Source organism: Aspergillus uvarum (assembly GCF_003184745.1).
Source record: "Aspergillus uvarum CBS 121591 unplaced genomic scaffold BO82scaffold_93, whole genome shotgun sequence".
NCBI classification, from domain to species: Eukaryota; Fungi; Ascomycota; class Eurotiomycetes; order Eurotiales; family Aspergillaceae; genus Aspergillus; species Aspergillus uvarum.
Genome location: NW_020291390.1, coordinates 56,160 through 80,090, shown reverse-complemented (window position 1 = coordinate 80,090; position 23,931 = coordinate 56,160). Strand labels below are relative to the sequence as shown.

The window sequence follows — 23,931 nt, the reverse complement described above, 5'->3', positions numbered from 1 at the left end:
ATGCGTAAATTCAGGGTCTCGGTTAATCCAAATCGCTCACTAAATGAGCTGGTGAAAAGACCTGGAGGAATAATGTCCAACGAAGCAAATTGCACTGCATCACATGCAATGCAAAAGCCATGCAGATGTTGCTATACACCTCTTCCGTGCGTCAGGCCGGCTTTGATATGAGCTGCTACTTTGACAGACTCGGTGCGGCTAGCCAAAGTGGCTATGCCTTAGTTGATGCCACAATCTGCAGAAAAAATCTGTTTGTAACAATAAAAGGATTGATGTCCTGCGCAGAACACTCGGGCAGGCCACATGAAATGCGATCAAAATGCAGGGCGCCGTTTTCTGCCAGTGTATTTCGAATTTGCTTTGACCACCTTGCCCTTCCGGGTCATTTGTTCTTTCTTACGCAAAATCCAAGCCTTGTCGCCTTTCCGAGAGGGCAGTGCTCGCCCCTTTTCAGTGGCGCTTTTTCTAGCATCAAGGACATCGACATCGCTCATGCCATTCACAACCCCGGTAATGTCACCCTGCAGCCCGCCACCACCAACTGTGAGAACGAGGTACAACTTGCTGTTCTTCGTGCCGGGATCATCTTCTAGGATACCTGCACCGAAACCGGCCTTCATAGCAGCTCCACTGATCATGCTTCGCTGAGCATCATTCTTTGGGTAGAATTGACAGACTGCGCGGCCCCCGCGTCGAAGACTAGCATAGAGGCCCTCGAAGAATCTCCGCAATCGGCCCTCAGCGCTGACATCACTCGATTCTGCATTGCACAGCCACTGAATTGCACTGATGCTGATCGCTGCGTCTAGTGATCCGGCGCGTAATGGCACGCCCTGGCCGAGATCGGAAAGGAATAGGTCGCTTCCGATATCGCGCTGAACCGCTATATCAAGCATTGAAGCTGAAATGTCAAGGCCGATGACTTGGTGACCGCCTGCAGATATAATTTCACTCGAGAGACCAGAGCCGCAACCAGCGTCTAATATAAGGGATGGGGTTCGTAGATCGAGGAGCTCAAGTGCTCTGTGCGTCATCTCTGCTTGCACTCTTTTGATTCTTGAGTTGGAGGTGTATAATGACGCTTCGCGGTCATTATAATATAGATCGGGGGGTCTATAATAGTCATTGATGTTAGTATCAGGTAGAAGGAGACAGTACTGCAGAACATACAGGATGTCTTCGGGACGTGACATGATTGACTATGACGATAACAGAGGGTTTCTCTGTGATAAAACTGATAGACTGGGGATTGTATCTCGCTGCCGATGAGAGAAAGGTAGAATCACTGGAAAACTCAAATAGTTCCAAGGAGGTCTTAGACAAAACTTGACTCGGGGTTTGAAGTCAATTAGCTGTCGGCGGCACAGAAGAAAAAAAACGGAAATTCCCTGGCCGCCTGCGGGCCCGCACCTGCCGACCCGACCCTGTATGGAACTCCGCCACGACACGCATGCAGTATATCTAGGCCACCTGCTTTCTTCCTCCTTTTCATCCTCGGTGGCAGCGGTGGCTAATATTAGCTTTCTCTATGTGACCGCGAGAGCTTTCAAAGTCATTTCTCCATCTTAACCTCAGTCCAGAAGACCGAGCCGCTTGCTGCTTGATCTGACCAGCTGTTCGAATTCCCTCGAGAGAACAAGCGACTCCAGGGTCCCAGCCTGTGCCCACTGCCAATACAGATCATGTGGATTTTCCCGCTTGTAGGGTACTTGGGGGTGATTGTAGGATTTGCTTTCCTCACCCTAGCAATAGGTACGTACAAAGTACGACAAATGGGAACGACGCTGATGCTGTTCGCCGTATACCCCTGGGTTCCGGAGAGTCGGAAGTTTGGCTCCAGTGTTAACGTACTCTAGCTTCGGGGCTATATTACCTGTCAGAGCTCGTGGAGGAACACACCGTCCTTGCGCGTCGGTTACTGTCTCGGCTGATTTACAGTATAATCCTCGTTCAGATGCTTCTCGTCGTGTTTGATCGGTTTCCTCTCGGCCTCTCAGCCCTAAGTATCGGTTCCCACCTTGTATATGCCAGCAATTTGCGCCGCTTCCCAGTTGTGAAACTATCCGACCCCCTCTTCATCTTGTCGTGTGTTCTCGTGGGTTTGAATCATTGGCTCTGGTTTCGCCACTTTTCACAGCCATTGCCCTCGACACGAAGCCCAACAAGCTGGCGACACCCATATCAAGTCAACGTCGAAGATATGCCAACTTTCACCGAAGTGGCATCATACTTCGGGTTATGTGTTTGGCTGGTCCCTTTTGCGCTCTTCGTCAGCTTAAGCGCTGGGGAAAACGTTTTGCCTAGCATGGGTTCCGAGTATGTGACAGGGGAGCACGTTCCTGGCTCTGCATTCAGTAGCAACGCTTTGTCATCAGATAGCAGGTCTAAGAATAAGGGAATGGCGAAGGCGTTGGTGGATGGCTTCCGGAATTGGGTGAGCGAAAATGGGGAATTGATGGGATTTTGGAAAGGTGAACGGTCGAAGAGATTCTAGGTCTTTAATACATGTCTTTCTGCTCAACATCTGTATGTAATATAAATTGCACCTTGAGATATGGCACAAGTTGTTTTATCCCCTATGTCCATCCTACGATAGAAGTGATTATGGAATCTGTTGATTAGAGGTTATGATCCGCTCATCGGTTTACTAGGAAGGAGTATGTTAAAATAAGGCTAAGGTACCACCTAAAAGAACGAGCCTGTAGTCTTCAAAAGTGACTCGGGCATATATATTTCGCTGCAATGAGAAGATATATATGAACAAGAGAAAGAGAAGCCGAGGAGAAGCTCCGATGCATTTGAAACGTGTAGGCACGGCGGGCAGAAACCAAAATTTCAATTGCAAGGCTGGGGGTATAGGTATGGTCTCTGAACTTCGCTTTGTCGATTCTGAAAAGACTTGAGCGAGCAGATCGGTAGAATACGCCCATCCAAGTCAGTACCAACAATCCATGAAGCTCTTTGTTGGCCGGCTTCTAGGGAGTGTACAAAAGCCATTCTCATATTATCATTAGTATTAAACGTTTCAATGCCGTGCCTGTCAAGTGTTGTCAGGCTAAACATACAGTCATTTTGTATTCGTTGGACCATTAAGCTGGTCATTAGAACAGAGACATGCTAGGTGAGTTCGATGGATGAAAGAACCGAAAATCGAATGCCAAGCAACCAGCAGCTGACAAAGCAGAAAAGTTAAGCAGACGGAGGAAAGGCGTAAGGAGACGAGCCATATAGCATCAAGCATGAGAAAGTACTGAAGAGTATATAGACAGTAACCAATCACGGACTGGGTGAGTGGGTAGAATGTGCAGTGGACTTCACAGCATGCAGAGCCTGCCTCGCCGCGAGGCTGACCCCAACGCCCGGTAATTTCAGTTTGAGTCATCTTGCACCGGAGGTGAAAAGGTATGGTTGTTGATATCCATAAACAGTAGAGAGCTTTCTCTCCTTTTGGACTTCGTAGAACGCATTTTGTCAATATTCGGCGACAGCATCGACCGGTTTGATTGGGACACCTCGGACCTAGCATTACTACTGGATATCTCGTAGCTCTGTTGCGTGAAGCTAGACATACACTCTGATAGCATAGAAGCATCCTGTGTATAACCCGGTTGCTCCTGATTCCCTATCGGACTATATTTGGATGTAGTTGCATCTGGCAGCACCTGATGGTAAGGAGAACGGGACTCTTCTGGAATGGCGGCATAGTCATCACGAGACTTCCGTGACTCGTCACCAGAAACTGGTGGCTTATTAAAGATCTCTTCATAATCAGTGAGGAAAGTGGAGAAGACTGGCGCTGGTATGTTGAGGGTGGGTGCGAAAACAATGCCGACATTTCTGATCGTCATCTTATTAATGTCGGAATTGTTCACAATGATCATCAGAAACTGGGCTAATGCACGTAGCAAAGCAAGATTCGGCTTGGGTAATCGGTGGACAAGGACATTGAATGCTGCGATCTTCTGTTTCTTCTCCTGGAGGTCTAGGTATATCATGAGCAACGATCTTAAAGCTATAAAGTCAATATTTACTCACCGAGGACTCGCAGGAAATCCAAGTGCAATTCACGGGTTAGGACGGTCGTAGGAAGCTCCCGGAGGTATTGTTTGAAAAGAGATGCAACAGCATGCACATCATGGTACTCATCATCGGCCAGGAAATCCACGTCGCCCTCATTATTGAAACGTTCCTTTAATGCTTTCACAACGACATTGGAACCACTCAGACGGAAGATCCCCTCCTCCGACTCTGCACCCTTCGCTTTCAGATACTCTATGCAGCGATAAACCACAGCTGGTAGTCCAACATCAAGGCCCCGAGGCGCGCACAATTCCACGGCCTCGGCCAGGGACAGACCGAAAACGGGTCTAGTAGAGTCTCTTTTCTCAAATGTATTGAGAATTTGAGATGTTGAGCCATCATAGGCTGCCTGAAGTTGTGAGGCTAGATCCATCGATGATCTCGTGCGGAACCCCCATATACTCCGTTTCTTCTCTTTGACACTTGTTACGGTCTTATTACCCCAGGCCCCTGCGTCCTGTATCACAGCTCCGTTGGTAGGACCAGATATGATTTTCGCCGAGGATTGGCCATAGTCCTGACTGGCATCTTGACCATCTGTCGGTAGGCCTGAAAAGATTACAGGTGATTTAGGGGCCTGCGTGTCCACGGAGGGTCCAATAACTGGTGGTTCGGCAGGAACAGCATCATCATAACTGAATCCTTGGACAGCGTCGAGACCCTCCACATCCGAGTTCTCGAGGCCCTTATTTTGTTTTTTGTAGCTTGTGTTGGCAAACAGCCTAGACTTTGCAGGCGCGTTCGCCGCGGACTTCCCCAAAGGCGTTTGGACTCTAGAGGGCGTGCTGTAAGGCTCATCTTTGTCCTCGGTTCGTGCGTCAACGTACTCCAGGAGCGCGTTAACCCACGTATCCCTTTCTTCATCGCTCTCGGCGCACAAAACATGACGAACAAGAGCGGTGGAATCTTTCTTCTTCGGCTCAAGTATGAGGAAGGCATGCCGGTACTGATTCTCGGTGTCTTCCTCAACGCGAGAAGGAGAATCCGGCTGGCTACTTGAATTTTGAGACTGCTTGCCAATCTGGGCGTTGCAGATCCTGATGGTTCCTAGATGAGGGCCACCTGGCGACTCGAAATACTTAAGCTCAGGGCCGTGCAGAACAAAGTATCTAGCTTTCCATCCACCAAAATTCTTTCCTCTCTTTGTCAAATAACCCTCTTTGCGAGGTTTGCCGTCCGGACCTCGCCGAATTTCAATGCCACCTAGATTGTTCCCTTTGAGCAGGCTTGTCTCGTCGTCTCGAGCTTCTATGGCATCGGAAGTAAGGAATTGACATATAATCATTGCTGCCTTCTCATCCATTGGCGTATCAAGAAGTGATTCAAAATAGGAATTAAGTGCGGCACGTCTCGCATCGACTTTGGCAGGTGAGTGTCCGCTAAATATTGACCTATCTGGTAACCTGCTTCCCCAGAAGCCCAGCTGCCTTAAATTTTGGTCAAGAAGAGGAAGAGCTGCAATGACCTTTTCAACGCGCCAGAGCTCTTCATTACCAGACCTAGAGAATACACCTAAAGTAAAGACTGGCTCCTCTTCCAATGGCCTTGGGGCCAGGTAACTGTTGCGGGAGGGCCGCAGGCGTGAAGACGAGACTTTGACATGAACCAGGGGCAGTGCGTTAGGTGGTAACAAGAGGTCTGGATGGTTCATCGAGACAAGGCCTTGGTAGACACCAATGCCTCTCCAAGGAGACTGAGATGCATCTGTCCTAACAGCTCCATCGATTGAAGGTAATTGTTGAGTGAGAGAGTCGACAGGAGCTGAACCATAGACAGCGCAGTCATCCGTGGTGGTGTACGGACCTGCAGCAGATAGAGTTGGGTGGCTGGCAATGCGAGGAGACAGCGCTAGTCCAGAGAGTGTGCTCTCCGAAGACTTGGGCAAGGAAACTAGAGACGTGGGGATCTCTCTAGGTAAACGCGGCAAAGGGGATCCAAGAGGGCGATCTTCAGGTCTTGGGCTTAATGGTAGTCCAGGACTCTTTGGGATGGCGATTGTAGGATGACCTTTAAGTGACCTTGAACGTGCCACTGGATGACTCGAGTGACGGGAATCCGCGTAATTGACAGGTTGTAACTGTTGTTGATCTGACGGTGGGCTGTGTGCTGTCTTAACCAAGCTTTTATGAGCAGTATCCTTGTCTGTTGCACAAAGCGCCTCACGATTCTCGTCATCTTCGTCTCTCGTTCGTCTCCTGCCGCGGGTTGCCGGGAACTCCTCCACTGCCGAAATGTCCTCATACTCGGAGCCCGAATCAGAATCTTCTACATTGTAAGGAGGTATATGATCAGCATGTCCGAGGTTGAGTGGCGCTGGAGGAGGCTTTCGAGATGGCTGAGACATTCTTTGTGACCTGTCGCTGCTAGGTCTACGATCATCTCCGACCGAGCCAGTGCTTGCAAGGTAATCTTGGTTGACTGTGGACAATCCCTGACGGAGGTTAGAGGACGATTGGTAGCCGTGGGTTACAATGCTTCGATCCGTATGCTGTTCAGGGGGTTCGACCGGCTCGAAAGTAGTTTGCTTGTCGACCGCAAGGACATTGTGCAAGCGATTGTTGCTTTGATGACTATCGAGACCTGCATCATCCGCTAGGGCTGCTTGATACTCCCATTGAGCCTCTTTAGATTTCTCTTGGCCGGATTTAGTGGCTCCATCAATCGCCTGATGTGATGACATGAATTCGCTGGTCGGATTCGGTAGCGGCGGTGGCAGGCTTTGTAATTCTTTGACCTTCTTTCTGTATCGCTCCTTTTCCTTCGTAGCGCGTTCAAGATCTTTATTTAGTCCCAATATGAGCGTGCGCTGCTTGTCCACTAGCCTCCAGAGCTGAGAGTTTTGTGATGCTGCATGATGCTTTTCTTTCAGAAGATGTATGATAACAGCTTCAGCCGATCCCGCAGTAGCTATCAAATTTCCAATGTCAGCCTGACTCAGCGCATTCGCGTCGAATGAAGATTTGTTAGTCTGTGAAGCAGATGACAAGGAGGATATCGCAGAATCGATCGATGACGTGCGCGGCATTGTACGTTGACCCTGTCGCCTTTCTGACATCGACTGTAAAGAGGTAACTGGCGACATTGAGGGAGGCGTCATTGGGGCGTTTAGCTCGGTTGATCCTTGCATCTCGTGCGACTGGTTTTCATTCGATTGTCCGTTCATATCCATATCATACTGCTTCGAGTCACCCCCGCCCACTCCGGCCGCTGTTCTGGAAAGGTTGAACGATCTTGAGCCGCTATCGAAGCGAGAAGCCGGAGATGGTGCATGAGCACGGCAGGCAAGGTAAGAGGCACTTTGGGACGGGGCCACGTTCCAGAGGAATCAAGCCGATATTGGGAGATGGCGAGTAATGAGCAGCGAACTGTTCCAGTGCACTCGTCTGAATGCTTGACGATGACGGTATGGAATAGCGAAGTGAAGGATTGGAGCAACCTCGGAATGAAAGGTCCGCCGGCCGATATCTGAATTTGGCCCTAAATATTCGCGGAGACGAGATCAGTCCCTTGATGGATGAAAGCAGGGGAAAGGGGATGGAACGGACTCTAGACTAGTTAGTGGGTGTTGTCACTGCTTTGCCGCCAACATTGGTTGTTGGGTGGGGAAGGAGAGACCAGGAGAGGAAATAGGGGGAGGGAAGTGACCGGAAATAAGCACGAAGGCAGTCAAGGTCTTTGAGGTTATCTCGCTAGTCGAGTTCACCCTTCATCATATAACGATTCGGACTGGAAAAACCATAAAAACCCACATATATAGTAATTACTAGGTAGTCTTCTAAGTACAGTGTAGACAAGGGCGGGAGGGCGTTGAGAAAAGTAAAACAACTTATCGAGTCCAATGGGCGCTATAAGCATGATTGGACCCGGGCTAGACCTCCCACTGGGTCAATCCACAGGTCACTGCCCACCTGGGCCTTGGCTGCTCTTATCGTCAATAAATTAGCAAACTAGTCTTGTGTTTTTGAACATGATCATACACGAAGCTTATCTTCTGGTTTCAAATCTATTCTGTAGGTCACAAAGGAGCACTGGCTTCATGATTGACTGGGAGCTTTGTGTACTAGTAGATATACAAAAATATGGAGTATAGTGAATGTAGAGAAAAGAGAGAGTGAGAGAGATTTCTCTTCTCGAGAGATAGAGATTTGAGTTTGAAGTATGTGTTGGTAATGATATCCATGTCCTTCCAAGAGTTTCGGACAGGAATTGCAACATTGAAAGAACGCAACGCCCCAAGTATGAATCCCTTGATCTACATTGAACGCCTTTGTAGCAGTACCCCACTGCAGTAATATGAACGCCAAGTAACCCTTGCAAAAATAGAAACTCAGGCTATGTTTCCAGCCATGCCCATGAAGATGGCCTGGGCGGCCAGCTGAAGTGACCAGAAGCCGACTTTCTTGAAACGACGCTTCCGAGCTTGTTCATCCACAACATCTCGAGCGAAAGCATCGTAGACCTGATTGACGTTAGCATAGTATTTTGATCCGCCGTGATGTGAACTTACTGCCGCCGAAAGGTCGTCCATCAAGCCGCTATCAAACGTCGTCCAACTGCCGTCGAAGTCACCGACCCGCTTGACAAGTCGACAATTTACAGGAATGAACGTGCGCCTTGAATTAATATATGCAACAATGGGGCGGATTAGTGCATTGTTGATGTAAGACAAATCCCGCGTGAACAGGGGAACCACTGCCTTGACATTGTTCAAATGGAGACGTAGATCAGTAACCAGGAAACGCTTATCATGCTCGGAAGCGATATCGCTAGGTGATGACTTGGAAGATGCTGGGTCGTGGTGATTGTTCGAAGTGACGGTGGCCTCCAGCCGATCATAAAAGTCGGCCATAACCTTAGCCAGACTTTCATCATTTTCGGCTGGGAACATGGTATCGGCAACGATATCGACTGTACCCTCGTGTATCCAGGAGAAAGGTCCCTGGACCCCACGATTTAGATGATCAATGTTGAGCCCGTCCACACGTATCCTGCTATGCTTTTTCCACGGGCTGGACTTGCCGTCCTCAGTGCCACTGTCGAGCTGTGCACCGGTAAAGCCGTGTGTTTGACGGGGATGGATGGTAAAGAGCGAATTATCGAAAGATCCAGACATCATGTTGGCCGACATGAAGTCATAAAGGAGCCACTGCTTTCTCAGTTGAGGCAAGTCGCAAGAGAAGATACTAACAGGGAAGGGCCTGAAACCGTCTGGCTGATAGACTGTCACCAACACGTCGCTCATTTTGAATGAGTCGATCTCAAAGTCCCCGGGGTGGTGTTCATGCCGGTACGATTTGGGATCCAGGTCATCATCCGACCAATGAACATAACGGCGGTCAATGACTCCCCTGATGCCTCTTACCTCAACATCGCGAAGCAGCCCCTTTCCGTTTATCCATTTGGTGAACGATAGGGTGACATTGACAGTTTCGATTGACACGTCGAACTGCGTATAATTCGTATCTTCCTCGTCCGACGACGTTCGCTGATCGGGAAGCTCATGACTGGGCTCGCCCCCTAGAGCTGCAGCTGCGGCCACGGCCGCAGCGGTCTTCGACGATCCTTTACTGACGTTTCCTGTCCCTTGGCCTGGCCGCCTTGAAACGAAAACGTTCTTGAACGTGATCACGCCATCTCTCCATTTAGGAACAATAGCAGATTCAAACACAACCTTCACACCAGATGACTTGGTTAGATAGTTACCTATCCACCCTGCTAATGTTTCTGTGCATATTTAGTGATGAAAAGACAACGGCAAAGGTACTGGGTGACAGACCTTGAGCAAAAACCGTGTTGATTGCGATAATAAGCAACGAAAAGAAAGTTGTAGTTCCCAACACAACCCAGACTACATGCCCGAGAAGCACCCAAGAGAAAAGAGCTGTGATCTCGTCCAAGTTGAAAGGCCGAACGCTCCGTATCGAAAACCACTTAAATCGCACCTTGAGTCTGGACCAAAAGCCATTTGCCGCTGCCAGCAGTTCTTCCTTTGAGGGTCGATGCAAATGAGGCATGTGCGGCAAGCGGTTGATTAGATGGCGATTAGCATATAGCTTTTGGTGAGCATCATTCGAGGATGGCAAGTATTCGCGGCCTTGGGTGACCTCATGTTTGTCGCCTGTGGGCATAGAATGGGTTATGCGAGTGGCACGAGTAGGTTCAAAGTGATCTTTCTGGGTCTTCGTCTGATGGCTCTCATCATTGTGTGTATGTAGTCTGCGCTTCGACGCATTCTGGAAGGATATCAGAAGTGGTTTGCGGCCAAGGTGATATAATAATCTCTTTGGAGATGTAGTACATGTTGAACGAGTCTCCAGTGCAGTTGAGTTTGGAGAAGCTCCGAGCACAAGACAAGCCCCATAGGCAAAGCGTCTCGTAGCCCTGTTAGAGATCTGAGATGGGTGATATGGTTTCTCCGCGCACGGGCATTTAGAGAAAAGCCTCGAAGAGAAATTGCCTGGATTCAGTGGTGTGCGACTGGCTTGTGATCCATGCCCGAGAAGCGGGTTCAGTATGGCGTACAGCCTGCGTGTGAAATGGCCAGACATTATCTTCTTCCTCACATAATGGAAAATGAATGTTTTGCTAAAGGCGCAAGCCAGCAATCAGTAAATGGATTGACAAATCTGAGGCGGACTGAACATATACCAGTTTGCAGAGGCAGGAATTTGCCCACTAGGTCTTTGATACAGTCTTCGGAGACACTAGTAACTTTGAGGAAATACATGAGCATCATAGATCACGTGAGATGCATACCTTGCTTATGTTATTACATCTCCAAGCGGGCTGATAGGTGAATTCTTGTCATATGAATAGATGTGCAGTAAGTTATACCGATCAATACTGCCAAGACTCGTATGCCTCTGAGTTCCTGTTTCCCCGAATTTTCTTCTGTCACATCACACACCACTAATTTAGTCACTCGACTCGCTCTCACTTCACCGGGTTAACCCATATCACAATGCCTGCACCCACAGCTATAAGGCAAACTGCCGCTGCCTCAGCGGCACCAGTCGCACCTGCGGCAGGTCAGTCAATATCTTGCCGGCTAATGTTGCTTAACCAGGCTAACAGCCTTTCCAGACCAAGATGAGGAAATCTTGATCGATGCCCAGCCTTCAACTGATGGGGCTGCACCGGCGTTTAACTTTGCATCCGATCCAGCCCACGATGCTGATGTACATATCGATGAAGAGGGACGGCCTGTTTTTACGCCGGCGAAAGATGTCCACCGCGTACACCGAGTCGAAGCCCGAAAAGTCCCCGTTCCGCCGCATAGAATGACTCCATTGAAAGCTAGCTGGTCACGAGTGTACCCTCCGCTTGTTGAACACCTCAAATTACAAGTGAGGATGAACATTAAGAATCGAGCAGTCGAACTCCGTACATCTCGATTTACAACCGATACAGAGGCCCTGCAAAAAGGCGAAGACTTTGTCAAAGCCTTCACGCTAGGGTTTGATGTCGATGATGCTATTGCACTGTTGAGATTAGACGATCTATACATCCGCTCTTTTGAGATCCGCGACATCAAAACACTCAATGGAGAGCACCTCAGCCGTGCAATTGGACGCTGCGCTGGCAAAGATGGGCGAACCAAATTTGCAATAGAGAATGCCACCCGCACAAGGATCGTCATTGCAGACCAAAAAATTCACTTGCTAGGCGGCATCAAGAACGTCGAAGCTGCTCAGCAGGCCATTGTCAACCTGATCATGGGTAGCCCACCAGTAAGTATTCACATCCTTTCAGTACACAGAATCTGCTGACTTGTAACAGGGAAAAGTGTATGGCAATCTTCGTAAAGTGGCTTCACGAATGAAGGAGCGCTTCTGATTGACTATACCTGACTCTCCTTTGTTTTTATTCCGTCTTGTTCTGTCCTATGACATGGTTTTGGCGTTGTGGGAAAGGTGATATCTGATTCAATAAAATTCAATGAGACGATGACACAACATTCACTTGAAAATAGCCTGTATTCAGTAATAAGTCCACTACTAAGGATGCCGTCCACTTTTGCTATCATTCGCAAATCATACTGGGGCAAGGGGACACGCTTCAATTTAGTCCTTCTTCAGAGGATAGTAGATCTCCTCTATACCTCCGCTAGTAATGACCATCATCTGTAGACCATCACCAACTTCAATATGCCTTTCAACGGCACTTGTGAAAGCATCTCGTACGAGCTCCTCAACAGTGTCTCTTGACAATGGGTCTGCTTTCTTGGGCTCCAGAGCATGGCCTTCACCACTGCCAGGGATGTACTGGTTTTTGAAATTGACCTGGTTGTCCAAGAATGGCATGATCAAGCTCGCGGCAGACCCAGCTGCTCTGCATTGTTCTCTCTCGTACGACCCTACTGGATCGTAGCTGTACAATGCACCTCTGCCATCCTCATCCAAGCCTGCTAGAATAGCATGCACGTAGTAGGGAAAGAACCGTTTCTGATAGAGGATCGTCGACAGGCGCTGTGCACAAGCTCCAACGGACATTGACTTCCCGTGCTGATACTTGTACATCTTTACCACAGCGTCTAGCCTTTCTTTGAGTGCTTGGCCATCTGCGGCGAAGCCGACGACCGACAGGAGAATGTGAGCACCCTCGCCAGTTTCATCATCACCTCCGATTTTGAAGACTTTCGGAACGTATCGAGAGTTGATGTTGTAGCCTGCAACGGACCGAGTGTCACCAGCAAGGATAGCGAAGTTGGAGCCAGTGATGCCCAAGGTTGAACCGCCATTGTCGGTGTACCTAGCTCTGAGTTAAGACTGGGCAGTCATGAGTCTGTAACAGAGGGCCTTACGGGTAGAATGAATGCTCTTTGTTCGGAACACTCGTTGGCTGAGTGAAGGAATATCCGATGGCTTCACCGTGAGGTTGACTGAGCAAAGTCGCCATTGCTCACAAAAAATTGTTTAGAGGACGGAAGACAACTAGGAAAGAAAGGTATTGCTATGCGAAGTAGAAAGGTGAAATGGATTCTTGCAGCACTTTCTATTACCGCTACGGCAAGCGGTAGATTCGGGAAGAAGGTTGGATGTTGATGGAATAGCTGAGCTCGGGCTGCTGACGCGATTGAGCTGCCTTTTGCTTATCTAAGAAATGTATCGTCCCTCCGTCATTATCTCATCTCATGATAACACCCTACAGAGGCAGTCCATCTCTTCCAGCCTCTATGCTTAATTGTGTTCTCACATGATTTCAGCTCCAGTAGCTCCAAGACACAGATCCTTGTAAGAGTGTTACAGGTGTTGGAAAGGTGCAGTTCCCTGTGAAGAGATGTTGGGTCTTGCGGCCTATGAGAGCAGCAGTGAAGATGACGCTGGTCCCAATCTAATTTCCTCCGAGACAAAGGTAAAAAGAAAACGGATCTTCCGTATTGGAATACTTACTGATGTGCCTCGCTAGCAAGGAAAAGAAGGCCATCTTGCTCAAAACCCCAAGGCAACTCAAATTTCAGGTGAGTATGCGAAACTCTCCATCCTTCTAGGACTCTTCAAGGTCTAATGAAATCTGCTTGAAGCACTACCCGAGAAAGAAACAAGATTAGAGCATGGTTCCATGCCAGAAGACAGACCTGTTTTTGGTCCATCGCATGAGAGCCCTCACGATGCACAAAAATCCTCACCGACTGACTATATAACACTGTCCGCATCTCGTACTATAATCCATGACTTAACACTTCCCCCTGTCCCGAATCTAGACATCCCTCCATCGCCTCCAAGCTCGCCCGACCCCTCCGCGGATGCAAAGTTTGCCCATTTCTTGTCATTGAAGAAACAAGGTGTCCACTTTAACGAAAAGCTCTCGGGTTCTGCGTCCTTGAGAAATCCCAGTTTGTTGAAGGCAATGATGAACCATGCAGGAATCGATAATCGGGCGCAATACCAGGCTGCACTACCACCGGCCATTTGGAACGCGCCAGACTTACCGAGCTGGGGATTCATGGAAGAAATCAGGCAGGCACAACGAGACATCCAGGGTACGATGGAAGAGAGGAGGCCAGCACGATCACGAGAGGAGATTGCCTTTGTGGCTGCTACATCTTCCTTACCATAAGACCATCCACATGTTCAAGAGCCCTGAGGGTAAGACTCGTAACGTGCACAAAGCTATTAAGTTGCAGCATATGGCATGAAAAATAATAGAAAGATCGGATTACACGGGGGATCCAGTGGCCATGCCAGAATTTGACCCTGTAGGAATCTGTGCATTTGAGAGTACAAAGAGATGAAATCGACATTTTAAGCTACAGCCTATCCGGTCCTTTCAAATCAGTGCCATACGACCCACTGCTAGATAGTGATGCTAATTACTGTGAAGGATTTATCCATGGGATCAATCAATATAACGATTCCTTGGGTAGGCTATGATACTCTGGGGGGAAATCTTGCGCGCCAACACCGTACGGTTTCTGTCAGGACTCATGCTAGCACTTATAGAGGCATGTACTAGAGAGATAGAGATCCCAAAAAACATAAATACACGGTGTCATAAATAGCCTGACCTAACTTACAGTGGCTGGTAGGGCAGGGCATTTTAAATAAAGTCGCGCGCGGGCTGCATTCGGAGACAACCTCGTACCCACATCCTTCTGCTCCAAGGTAAAGCTGCGGTTTCCGATGTGGGCGAGGCCGCGCAGGATCGACAACCGGTAAAGATTGTATATCAAGCGGTTGATTGAAATTGATTCAGTCGTCCGAGATGTCATGGGCATAGGATGAAGAGCCTTACAAAACAAACAAGACAGCAATGCCCGTCCAAGCACAGCCACTCAAGAACCAAAAAGTAGCTAGACCAAATTTTGAAGCCCAGTATAAAATCAACAGGCCCCATTAACCAGGTGCCCGGTTTATAATGCCCGTATACTGTTGATCCTGGATTACGTAGCTAGGTACAGTACTTCATACTGTACAGCGTGCGGCTGTCCCAACCAGGAAAGCGGTGTGAGTGTAGACTGGGATTACGCCAAGGTAGCAACGCAACGACGCGGCCTACACTGGCCTATCTTATCCTCTGTTCAACTGTCTCAATTCTATTCCCGACAACCTTCACCAGCAGCATCAAGTTCTTCTGATTGCATCCATCCCCAATCATTCATCCTATTCTAATTCATCGTATCCATTATGAATCATTTCCCTGAAGCTTGGGGCCGGGTAAGAGCACTTTCAGGTTCGGTGCTGCTATCAAGCTAACCATATCCCAGCCCCGGGACGACGTGTATGGTCCTTACAACCCTTCATACCTGCAAACTACCGGCCCCAAAACCCACACCCAGTCACCAGCAGTCACTGGGTCTTCGATATTGGGAATCAAATTCAATGGAGGATGTGTCCTCGCTAGTGATAACTTGGGTATGATTCTAAACACTGCTGAAAGCGATAGAGTTGCCCGCCTAACATATTCTTCTTTGAACATAGCTTCATATGGATCTCTTGCTCGATTCACCGATGTCAAACGCCTCCGTATATTTGGTGACACTGCTCTCGTTGGCTTTAGTGGGGACATCTCCGACATGCAGTACATTGATCGTCTATTGGATTCCATTGACATCAGAGAAAACTATTCGGCCCACGGCAACACACTCAATGCCAAAAACCTCCATACCTACCTGTCCAAGGTCCTTTACAAGCGGCGATCTGAGTTCAATCCCCTCTGGAATCACATTTTAGTTGCCGGCTTCGATGATGACAAGAAGCCGTTCCTCAGCTCTGCGGATTTATTGGGAACCACATTCTCCGCACCACATCTGGCCACTGGCTTTGGCGCCCACCTGGCTCTCCCAATTCTTCGCCGGCTATTTCCCGAGGAGAGACCTATCGAGGAGATCAGTAAGGATGAGGCCATTGCGGCGCTCCGTGAGTGCCTGAAGGTTCTCTGGTACCGCGACGCGCGAAGTCTTGACAAGTACACCATAGCAGTCATCACAGCTCAGGGGATTGAGATCCAGGAGGACCAACAGGTCGAGGCTCAGAGCTGGGCATTTGCTGAAACCATCAAAGGTTACGGTGCTCAGGTTAACTAGCTCACTTGTTGATTTATGATGCATGAACCCACTTCCGGAGCTTACTACATTTGCTCTCGCCTGTGTAACAGGACCTTAGGAGCCCGAGATAAATCAAGTAATATGAGAAGAAAGTGCTCGTTGGATTCTCTATAGCATGCCGTTAAACCGCCTCTGAGATTGTGGGCGGCCTATATGATGCTACCTTAGCTTTGTTCCAGCAGGTGCTGACATCAGGTGCAAGGGAGACAGCCCTTCATCGAATCGTCATCTTTGACCATAACACAGATTAGTGTCTTATGTCAACATCCGAGGGCCTATGCATGGCATGTAGTCTTAAAAAGGCTGGAATGGGATATTGTCATTCGGTCTGGCGACGGAGGTAACAGATTAGAAGAGGACGGGACATTAGTTAAGGCCCAGGCAGCGAACCGTACTGATGTTCTCCCGCGCCAAGGGGGCTCGAAGCACTCCCACTTCAGCGATCTAGTCCTTGACATAAGCCTGCTAATGTCATCCTGAGTGACTCGTGCTTACCATGTAGCCTGTGCAACATAGCTAACGCCGGCCGGCAAGCATGAGAGCATCGCCGTAGTATGTGCTCCGTCTTCAAGTAAGAATGAACGGGTACAATGCTCTGTAGAATCGGCTATTTGGCTAAGGATAGTAGGGCGGGTCGGACTCGATCCGGATCTTGCTAGGTATGATACGAGACTGAGTACTCTGGGACCTACAGAGAATGTAGCCATTAGGGTAATCGTTTATCTGGTAAGTAAATACAGAAGTCTAGCAAGTATCAAGGAGATTTCCTCTATCAGAAGTATCCGTGAGTATAACATTACATATATGCATATCATAGTGTGGGGAAGGTTGCGGAGGGGGAGCGTTCTCGGCCCGAAAAAGTGTCAGAATACGATAAGGTAAGCTGACCCTGGGTGTCTGGCTCTGCATCACCAAGATAGATCCTTCACCGTTTATTATTGCTCCACAACGTGTGACCTTCCCACTCACACAATCCTGCGCAAAACATCGCTGCACACATTCAATGGCACGATTGTCAGGTCTTCAGCGGGAGGTTCTATCCCTGTATCGGAAATGTTTGAGAGAAATCCGAAAGAAGCCTGTCGTAAGTCAAATTAAGCAATAACCGTGACGGAAGAAGTGTCTGATATGATATGGTCGATGCCCTCCCGGTACTAGGATACCCAACAGAATTTCAGAATATACGCTAGGTGCATTGCGACCAAACCAAGTCACTGTACACCACTGATTTTGAGACAGAAACGAGTTTCAGAGGCACATGAAAATCAGCAAAAAAGACTTCAATGCGATTGAATATCTGCTACGCAAAGGGCACCGACAGGTTGAGATGTATTCTTCACCGGGCATACGCAACATCCGCTAATTCATGCGGTGATGCTTGAATTTGGTGCAAGCGATATGCTTATCTTGACCAACTGTCAGCTCAAAGGGGCGCCTGACAGGACAGGACAGCTGACCAGCAACTGAGTGACCTGGTTACGTCATCCAAGGCTTGGATTATCAACTGAGTAGTGAAGTTGCCTCTAGCCGCCTCCCGAAGCTCATGGAATCGTCCAGAGGCACCAAGTAGGAACGGATATGAGCTTTATCAACCCTCCAGATAGTGCCAGAATACTCGTGCTAGTTCTCGGTGTAATACTTAGCTACTCAATAACACGATGGTAAACGAAGTATATAACTAGCGCATTGTCAAGGGGTCTTTCTGATATCCCTTCAAGTTCTACAGATTCTGCAACAACGGTCAAATCTTCCTCGCTCATCCATCATTCTATTGAAGTCTAATAACCAATAAGTTCTGCGGAGAATTGGATCTACCACCGTTACTCATATCCGCCATGGCTTACTATCCCCGTTTCACCAACGACATCTCTCCTCTATTCCGGCTACTGGATGACTACGACTGTCATCGCTCTAGCCACGCGAAGATAACACCGACAAAGAAACCTATGTCGCTGAAGTCCGATGTCTTCGAAACACACGATGCTTTTCATTTATCTGCAGAAGTACCTGGCGTTGAATCCAATGATATTCAAGTCGAGTTCTTGGACCCAAATACACTAGTGATAAAAGGTCATATCAGGAGGCATAACAGGCAGACATTCGAGGAAGGTCAAGATCAGGCCCCTGTTGCCAAGTCTCATCACCAGCCAACTGTGGAGGATGAGAATGAAGCGGATGACGCTACGACCTCTCAATCCTCGAGGAACTCCTTGAAGCAACAGCTAGTGACGCCAAGAAAGACCGAGTCTACTTGCAAATATTGGGTATCTGAGCGGTTGACCGGCGAATTCCACCGCGTCTTTACATTTCCGGCGAGAGTGCAACAGGATTCAGTCAAAGCCATTCTCAGAAATGGTATCTTGTCGCTATCAATACCGAAAGAACCCGCTCCGAAGGTGAAGAAAATCCGCATTGAATAGACCATCGAGCTTGACGTTCCATCTCTCGACGATGGTGTCTTTCAGGTGATAGTATGCGCGGAAATCTCTTCGGACACCTCGCACGGATGTGTAAGCCTTGACATGATTGCATAGCAGGGAGTTTGGTTCTGTACTTGTTTGGACATGTTTATGTCGGTTCTGATTGAGGTTTCTTGATGTTTTTTGATACGCTATAGGGAGCTTGGACATAGAACACTAATCGAGCTTCTTGCAATTTATAACTCGATCGTTTTTTTCTTCTCTCGTACGCGTAGGACACAAGTGCAGAAAAAGCCCAAAAGGGCCGTTGAGTTACGAAAGCAGGCACGGCACCTGTCCTCATCGAGTGAGGATGAGCGCCATCATGATGCGTGGAAAGTGTTAACCTGGTTTTCCGCACCGAGGGCCACCACACTCAAGCAAATTTATACATTTGAAAAGGATGCACCGGATGAAAACATATAAAAGATATGAGAAAGAAGAATGGTCGATCAGAAGAACGGAGCACTGTTCCCTGATTATTTCGACAGTCTGCCAAATTTGACAATCATTGAAACAGGTAAGCTGTACATGTGTGCAAGAAAGACACGTGGTATAGGTTGCTAGCATAACCAAAGCAAAGCTCAACTCGGTTGAAGAAAGATGGTATCGTAGCAAAGACGCATAACATGAAAGGAAGATGAAATATGATGTTTGGTAGCACAAATATCAGAGAATGCCGAGCAGGTATTATGAAAAGAATTATAGAGAGCGAAAAGAAATGTCCATTCGGTAAGGATGTACGACATTAAGTTGGTCAGGGATTGTAGTATCATGGTGGCTGGACATCGACAACCTAGACAGCCGTGAACGTTATAAATGCCTCGTCAGTCGGCGCCCCTGATGCTCGATGGTTCGACTTCGGGTTCGACCCCGTGAAAATTCCGGGATCATGCTCTCTCCACATGGTTTCAACTTCTCTTCCGAAATTGGCAAATGATATGTGCCAGTGGTCGCTTTGGAAAGCCAGAAATCGCTATGTGTGCTGCTTCTGCTGCTGCTGCTGCCGCCACTCAGGGTCCCACAATCACTTGTTGTGCCGATTTGAGAAGTCGATGTCGAGCTGTCTTCAGACAAGGATGGGCATGGCCTACTCTTCTTGTAATGCATGTTGCTGCCTACGACCCCAGCAGGCAAGCGCAACGCGAAGTAAGAGTCAATGGCCTGATGAGACATGGTCCCCTTCCGACTGAGTGGAAGAGAGTCACGAATGTTGTCATTGCTTATGCCAGGATCAGGAAAAAAGTTCCTGTGCCCACTCTGCTGATGTATAATATCAGACGATCGTGGTGTATTTGTCTTCAATCGCGGCGCTGAGCCAGTACCGTTGAAGTTGGAAGAGACGCCTTCATAGCTCCGCAACTGACCACAGTATTGTGGATATGACACTAAACGATCAGGATCACACGAGACTGTAAGCGATGTGCTCCTGGCACGCCTATAATGACGTCGTTGTTGCAAATCGTGACACATAGAAGACACAAAAGCTGGCTGGTCAGGAACCTCAAGCTCGCGGTAACTGCTAGAAGAAGCCTGGAGACTCAATTGTCGATGCATGCGAAGCTGCATTTCTGAAGCCGGCAGTGTTGTAGATTTTAAGGATTCGACGTTTCTTGCCCTATTTCCAGACGTTGGACTAAACGACGGAGTATCAGGCGCCACAAGCACTTGGGAAGGCGATGACCTCATAGCTTGATCATTTAGACAGGAATGGACAGAGGTAGCGGAAGTATGTCCGCTATCAGCCATATGGTGCGAATACCGAGACCTTCTGTGCTTACTCAACCTTGAGTAACCCTGCGATGACAAAACATCTATTCCATCACTGGGTGGCACAGAGCCGCCTTGCGCGTTTGTTGCTGAGATACACGACCTCAGTAAGTCTGGAACAGTGGGCGATCGCTCAAATGAAAATGGACTTGTCGGGAAATCCTCGTTCGCTGGATAATCGGCACTAGTGGGGATCTGTAAGGAGTACGTAGCTGAACTGCGTCTGGCAAGACTCTGCACATGGGCCTGGGCGGTCGCCAACTCACCCCCAGCAAACTGTAAACAGGGTTCGGAGACAATCATATCGTCTGGACTGATGATAGTTCGCTGAGGTAACAAGTAAGGTTGCTCATCATAACTCGAGGAAACCTGGGTCTTAATGCGTCGCAAATCTGATCGCCCAAGCTTGATGGGCTCCTCTTCAGGTGCACATCCTGGGTGAAGGTTAGGTGACGGACCTTCGGGGAATTTAAGCCTGGCCCTGTCACTGGGACATGGAGATGTGGAGCCATTCACGACGCGTAATGATCCTAGTTTCAGTGCTCCTAGATGGGTGTACTCGAGTTCATTCGGTGTAGGAGGGCGTAACTGCTCCGATGTAATATCAGGTCTGGTCATGCTCTCTTCGTTGTGAGATGCGAATTGTTCGCGCGCCTGATATGACACATGTGAGTTGTTGGTAGATCGGCCATTCTCCTGATCAATCATCGGAGGCTGTCTGCGAGCTGAGTCTCTTGTCGATCGTCGTGCCACAACCCCAGGCCGCGTCAACAGAGACCGTCGGCGGATCAGGGAGAACCCTTGACTATCGACCATGAAGTGCGTGTTAGAAGACTTTGCTTCTTCGATAGTACTGCGGCTAATAGCACTGTGCGTTCTTTGAGGTGGTGAAGTGGTCGAATAGGAACGCTTGGGGTACTTGTCAATTGGTGATTGTGGAGAGGCTCGAAAGGCTGCGGACCGAACGGTACCTTGTCTGGAGGGCTGCAGAGATGCTCGTCTATCCACAGCAGAGGACCCCACAGTAGAGACAGTGGGCGAGCGCAAAGCCATGCCCTGTGGCTCCCTGGCTATAGCCTGGCATTTTCGGGGTCCATTGACGGTAAGCCACGGCGTTCTAGAATGAGAGATCACAGAAGGGAGAGAATGTGATCTTCGTCCGCTCAAACCCGAATTAGTCGTGTTGATGGGTATGGATGCCCCTGTCCATGGGTTTTGCCATGCAGCTGCGGGATGCAAGCACGCAGACGAACCATCAACGGAAGGCTGATGTTGATGAGATACGGAGGTGACTGGTTCCACGGTTGCTTGTTTCGGAGGTGGTTTTGACAAACGTCTCGAGCGGCGGGGGCGCTTGTCCTTAGTCTGGTGGTGGACTGACACTGACAGAAAGCTTCCCATTTCCAGACAAGTAGGAAGCTCGTTACCTGGCGGCCGACAGGCTCAGGCGCCCTCCTAAATCAGTGATAACAGTACACGCACAGCATGAGCGAACCCGCAGGATCGACGATGAAGTAGTATGAGCACAGACGTCGCCAGCCAGGCTTGAAGCGCCGGGCTCCTTGTCACGAAAACACCCGCGCGGAAACCTGGACTTAATCCTCCACGTCAGCTGCAAATCACGAAAGAGCTATCGGAGGCGTGGCAAGAAAATATTGAATATTCGAAATTGGGCCGTGTGTGCTTGCTGTTTCACAACGTGGGCAGCGACACTCAATTCAACGATGGAGTCAATAACTGGCCCCAAGCACACATAGGCGACACGGATAAGAAGGGTACGAAATGTCGCCGTAATCGCAACCGGGGTAAGATGCTCGAGCTATGCCCTGGCCTCCCGTTTTCTTCTATACAAGAATGGTATTGTAGAGCTGAGCACGAGGCTAGACAATTGGCTGTCTGTCGTGAGCGACGAGTGATATAAGAATGTTTGATAGCCCTGTTGCTCTTGGCCTGTTGGATCCAATCCTGGACGGCGAGGGCCACCAGAGAGTTTTGAAATCGAAAGGTTAATAACCAATAATAAAACAGACCCTGAAAGTATTCGACAAGTAGTGAGGAACCAGTAAATTAGGGTAAAAAAATTATTAACTAGAGCCCCCGGAATCCTAAGTAAATTGACACAGATGCAAATTGACCGGGGGAGAGAAGAAGAAGGGGGGGGGGGGGGAAGGGGGTAAAAGAAACGGAGGAAGGAGATAAATCAGATCCAGCCCAACGGACAGCCAAATAGATTAAGAATTAGAATCCGAGGTAGATAAGCAAGGGAAATGAGATACATAAAAGAGGTGGAGCTCCACTGATTCTGCCATGGTTGAGGGGGATGCACATAACAAGACACACTGTCGTAATGACGATAGAAGACGGATGCGTATGGAGACGAACGGATCGACAGCTTGCAGACGGTCTGACGGTCGGAACGCAACCCAGCTAGACAGTAGATGGCACGACCGCTTTTTCCAGTCAGCCATTCATTCAATTGCGTTTATCCAATGTTACTCCGTAGAAACGGTTTAAGTTGTATGAGTTAGACTTGGTAAATTTACAAAAGTCTGTGGAGTTTTAACCTCTCTTGACTACGCTACAAGAGAGATCTCCAAGGGCCCTTGGCCCTTGACTACAATTTTATGGGAATCAAAGGTTGTACGTACTGTACTCTGTAAAGAGAAAAGTTGCGTGAAAGCCTGGAGGCCGAAGGGCAACTCCAACGAATGCGGACAAAGAAAGTGGCACGTTGAGGGGGGAAACGTACTAGTATCCTGTGTAGACGGGAGTAAGGTCTAGCACAGTACAGTACATGTATGTCCTTGTGGCCAGTGCTTACTAGATAGTGTGTGTGGTATTTAGTCTAGTCTATGTATCTTACAATACGGTATATATCATATATCGTACGTACGTATACAGTACATACATGGAGATTGGTAAATGGATCGTCACAACTAAGTAGGGAGGGCACTTACGAGTTGTAGGACCAGCTGTGGATCATCTCAGGGGAGAAAGCTTGTCGGTTGATAGAGATGGCGTCCTATGATTGGCACACATTTTGCTCACTCCTGGCCGCATTCAGTGGTGGCCCTGGTGGGCAACCCAATCCGTTTGTCTGATGCTCAATTCAGGTCGTCTTAGTCTCAGTTCTGGTTTGCGCCAAGTTGATGATGGCTTGTGGAAATTCCGTCGAGGAACGAATGGTTTCCATTGTTATTCTGTTATATCTACAGTAATCCGTACTCTCCGTACATATTAAGTCACGATGTGAAAGCAGTTATACACAACCAGTGACGTCGATTCTTTTTGCTAGTCATTCCTTGACTGACTTTTGCCCCTGAAGCCGTTTGCAAGTACTTGTATGTACATACTAACCTATATACTCAGGTTACAGACGGGAGGTAGTTACAGCACACCATCTATCGAATTATATCCACCTAGTTGCCTTTCCCTTTCTGATCAGACCTTAACTCGGTCAAATAATTGAAGGCGTGCTCGAGCTCACTCTGACTCGTAACAGAAACTTCAGGTGTAAGATAATGGTCTAGAAGATTGAACTAGTCTAGATGCACCGTACCTAGTATAAAGTAGTTG

The 23,931-nt window shown here is 48.6% G+C and overlaps 11 protein-coding genes across 11 annotated transcripts; 6 read left to right on the top strand and 5 right to left on the bottom strand.

Annotated features, from left to right (window-relative positions):
- Positions 1–314: 314 nt before the first annotated feature.
- BO82DRAFT_296961 (18S rRNA methyltransferase BUD23) lies at positions 315–1,193 on the bottom strand (the record flags this gene model as incomplete). Its single annotated transcript, XM_025631924.1, has 2 exons — positions 315–1,113; positions 1,171–1,193. The coding sequence occupies 2 exons, from the start codon at positions 1,191–1,193 to the stop codon at positions 315–317; spliced, it is 822 nt and encodes a 273-aa protein (XP_025486345.1).
- Positions 1,194–1,419: 226 nt separating this feature from the next.
- BO82DRAFT_347782 (uncharacterized protein) lies at positions 1,420–2,575 on the top strand. Its single transcript, XM_025633804.1, has 2 exons — positions 1,420–1,752; positions 1,857–2,575. Exons 1-2 carry the CDS (start codon positions 1,683–1,685, stop codon positions 2,492–2,494), a joined length of 708 nt encoding a protein of 235 aa, XP_025486344.1. The 5' UTR covers positions 1,420–1,682; the 3' UTR covers positions 2,495–2,575.
- A 793-nt stretch (positions 2,576–3,368) lies between these two features.
- On the bottom strand, positions 3,369–7,162 carry BO82DRAFT_296977 (GTPase-activating protein BEM3; the record flags this gene model as incomplete). The annotated part of the gene is made up of 2 exons (XM_025631925.1): positions 3,369–3,982; positions 4,036–7,162. The coding sequence occupies 2 exons, from the start codon at positions 7,160–7,162 to the stop codon at positions 3,369–3,371; spliced, it is 3,741 nt and encodes a 1,246-aa protein (XP_025486343.1).
- Positions 7,163–8,171: 1,009 nt separating this feature from the next.
- BO82DRAFT_216429 (mitochondrial distribution and morphology protein) lies at positions 8,172–10,752 on the bottom strand. The gene is made up of 2 exons (XM_025630740.1): positions 9,857–10,752; positions 8,172–9,804 (listed from the first exon to the last, which is right to left on the bottom strand). Exons 1-2 carry the CDS (start codon positions 10,626–10,628, stop codon positions 8,408–8,410), a joined length of 2,169 nt encoding a protein of 722 aa, XP_025486342.1. The 5' UTR covers positions 10,629–10,752; the 3' UTR covers positions 8,172–8,407.
- A 230-nt stretch (positions 10,753–10,982) lies between these two features.
- BO82DRAFT_359413 (pre-rRNA-processing protein PNO1) lies at positions 10,983–12,053 on the top strand. The gene is made up of 3 exons (XM_025636572.1): positions 10,983–11,108; positions 11,164–11,810; positions 11,860–12,053. The coding sequence occupies exons 1-3, from the start codon at positions 11,042–11,044 to the stop codon at positions 11,914–11,916; spliced, it is 771 nt and encodes a 256-aa protein (XP_025486341.1). The 5' UTR covers positions 10,983–11,041; the 3' UTR covers positions 11,917–12,053.
- Positions 12,054–12,143: 90 nt separating this feature from the next.
- On the bottom strand, positions 12,144–12,978 carry prs3 (proteasome core particle subunit beta 6; the record flags this gene model as incomplete). The annotated part of the gene is made up of 2 exons (XM_025631922.1): positions 12,144–12,831; positions 12,884–12,978. 2 exons carry the CDS (start codon positions 12,976–12,978, stop codon positions 12,144–12,146), a joined length of 783 nt encoding a protein of 260 aa, XP_025486340.1.
- A 252-nt stretch (positions 12,979–13,230) lies between these two features.
- BO82DRAFT_396357 (HCNGP domain-containing protein) lies at positions 13,231–14,506 on the top strand. The gene is made up of 3 exons (XM_025638834.1): positions 13,231–13,434; positions 13,489–13,540; positions 13,604–14,506. The coding sequence occupies exons 1-3, from the start codon at positions 13,360–13,362 to the stop codon at positions 14,137–14,139; spliced, it is 663 nt and encodes a 220-aa protein (XP_025486339.1). The 5' UTR covers positions 13,231–13,359; the 3' UTR covers positions 14,140–14,506.
- A 607-nt stretch (positions 14,507–15,113) lies between these two features.
- On the top strand, positions 15,114–16,541 carry pre4 (proteasome core particle subunit beta 7). The gene is made up of 3 exons (XM_025633803.1): positions 15,114–15,236; positions 15,287–15,434; positions 15,501–16,541. The coding sequence occupies exons 1-3, from the start codon at positions 15,207–15,209 to the stop codon at positions 16,103–16,105; spliced, it is 783 nt and encodes a 260-aa protein (XP_025486338.1). The 5' UTR covers positions 15,114–15,206; the 3' UTR covers positions 16,106–16,541.
- A 525-nt stretch (positions 16,542–17,066) lies between these two features.
- On the top strand, positions 17,067–17,772 carry BO82DRAFT_359412 (succinate dehydrogenase assembly factor 1). The gene is made up of 3 exons (XM_025636571.1): positions 17,067–17,210; positions 17,285–17,316; positions 17,366–17,772. The coding sequence occupies exons 1-3, from the start codon at positions 17,130–17,132 to the stop codon at positions 17,487–17,489; spliced, it is 237 nt and encodes a 78-aa protein (XP_025486337.1). The 5' UTR covers positions 17,067–17,129; the 3' UTR covers positions 17,490–17,772.
- A 189-nt stretch (positions 17,773–17,961) lies between these two features.
- BO82DRAFT_296990 (Hsp20/alpha crystallin family protein) lies at positions 17,962–18,546 on the top strand (the record flags this gene model as incomplete). The annotated part of the gene is made up of 1 exon (XM_025631926.1): positions 17,962–18,546. The coding sequence occupies one exon, from the start codon at positions 17,962–17,964 to the stop codon at positions 18,544–18,546; it is 585 nt and encodes a 194-aa protein (XP_025486336.1).
- A 730-nt stretch (positions 18,547–19,276) lies between these two features.
- Positions 19,277–22,155, bottom strand: BO82DRAFT_216265 (uncharacterized protein). Its single transcript, XM_025630738.1, has one exon. It carries the CDS (start codon positions 21,754–21,756, stop codon positions 19,399–19,401), a length of 2,358 nt encoding a protein of 785 aa, XP_025486335.1. The 5' UTR covers positions 21,757–22,155; the 3' UTR covers positions 19,277–19,398.
- Positions 22,156–23,931: the final 1,776 nt, after the last annotated feature.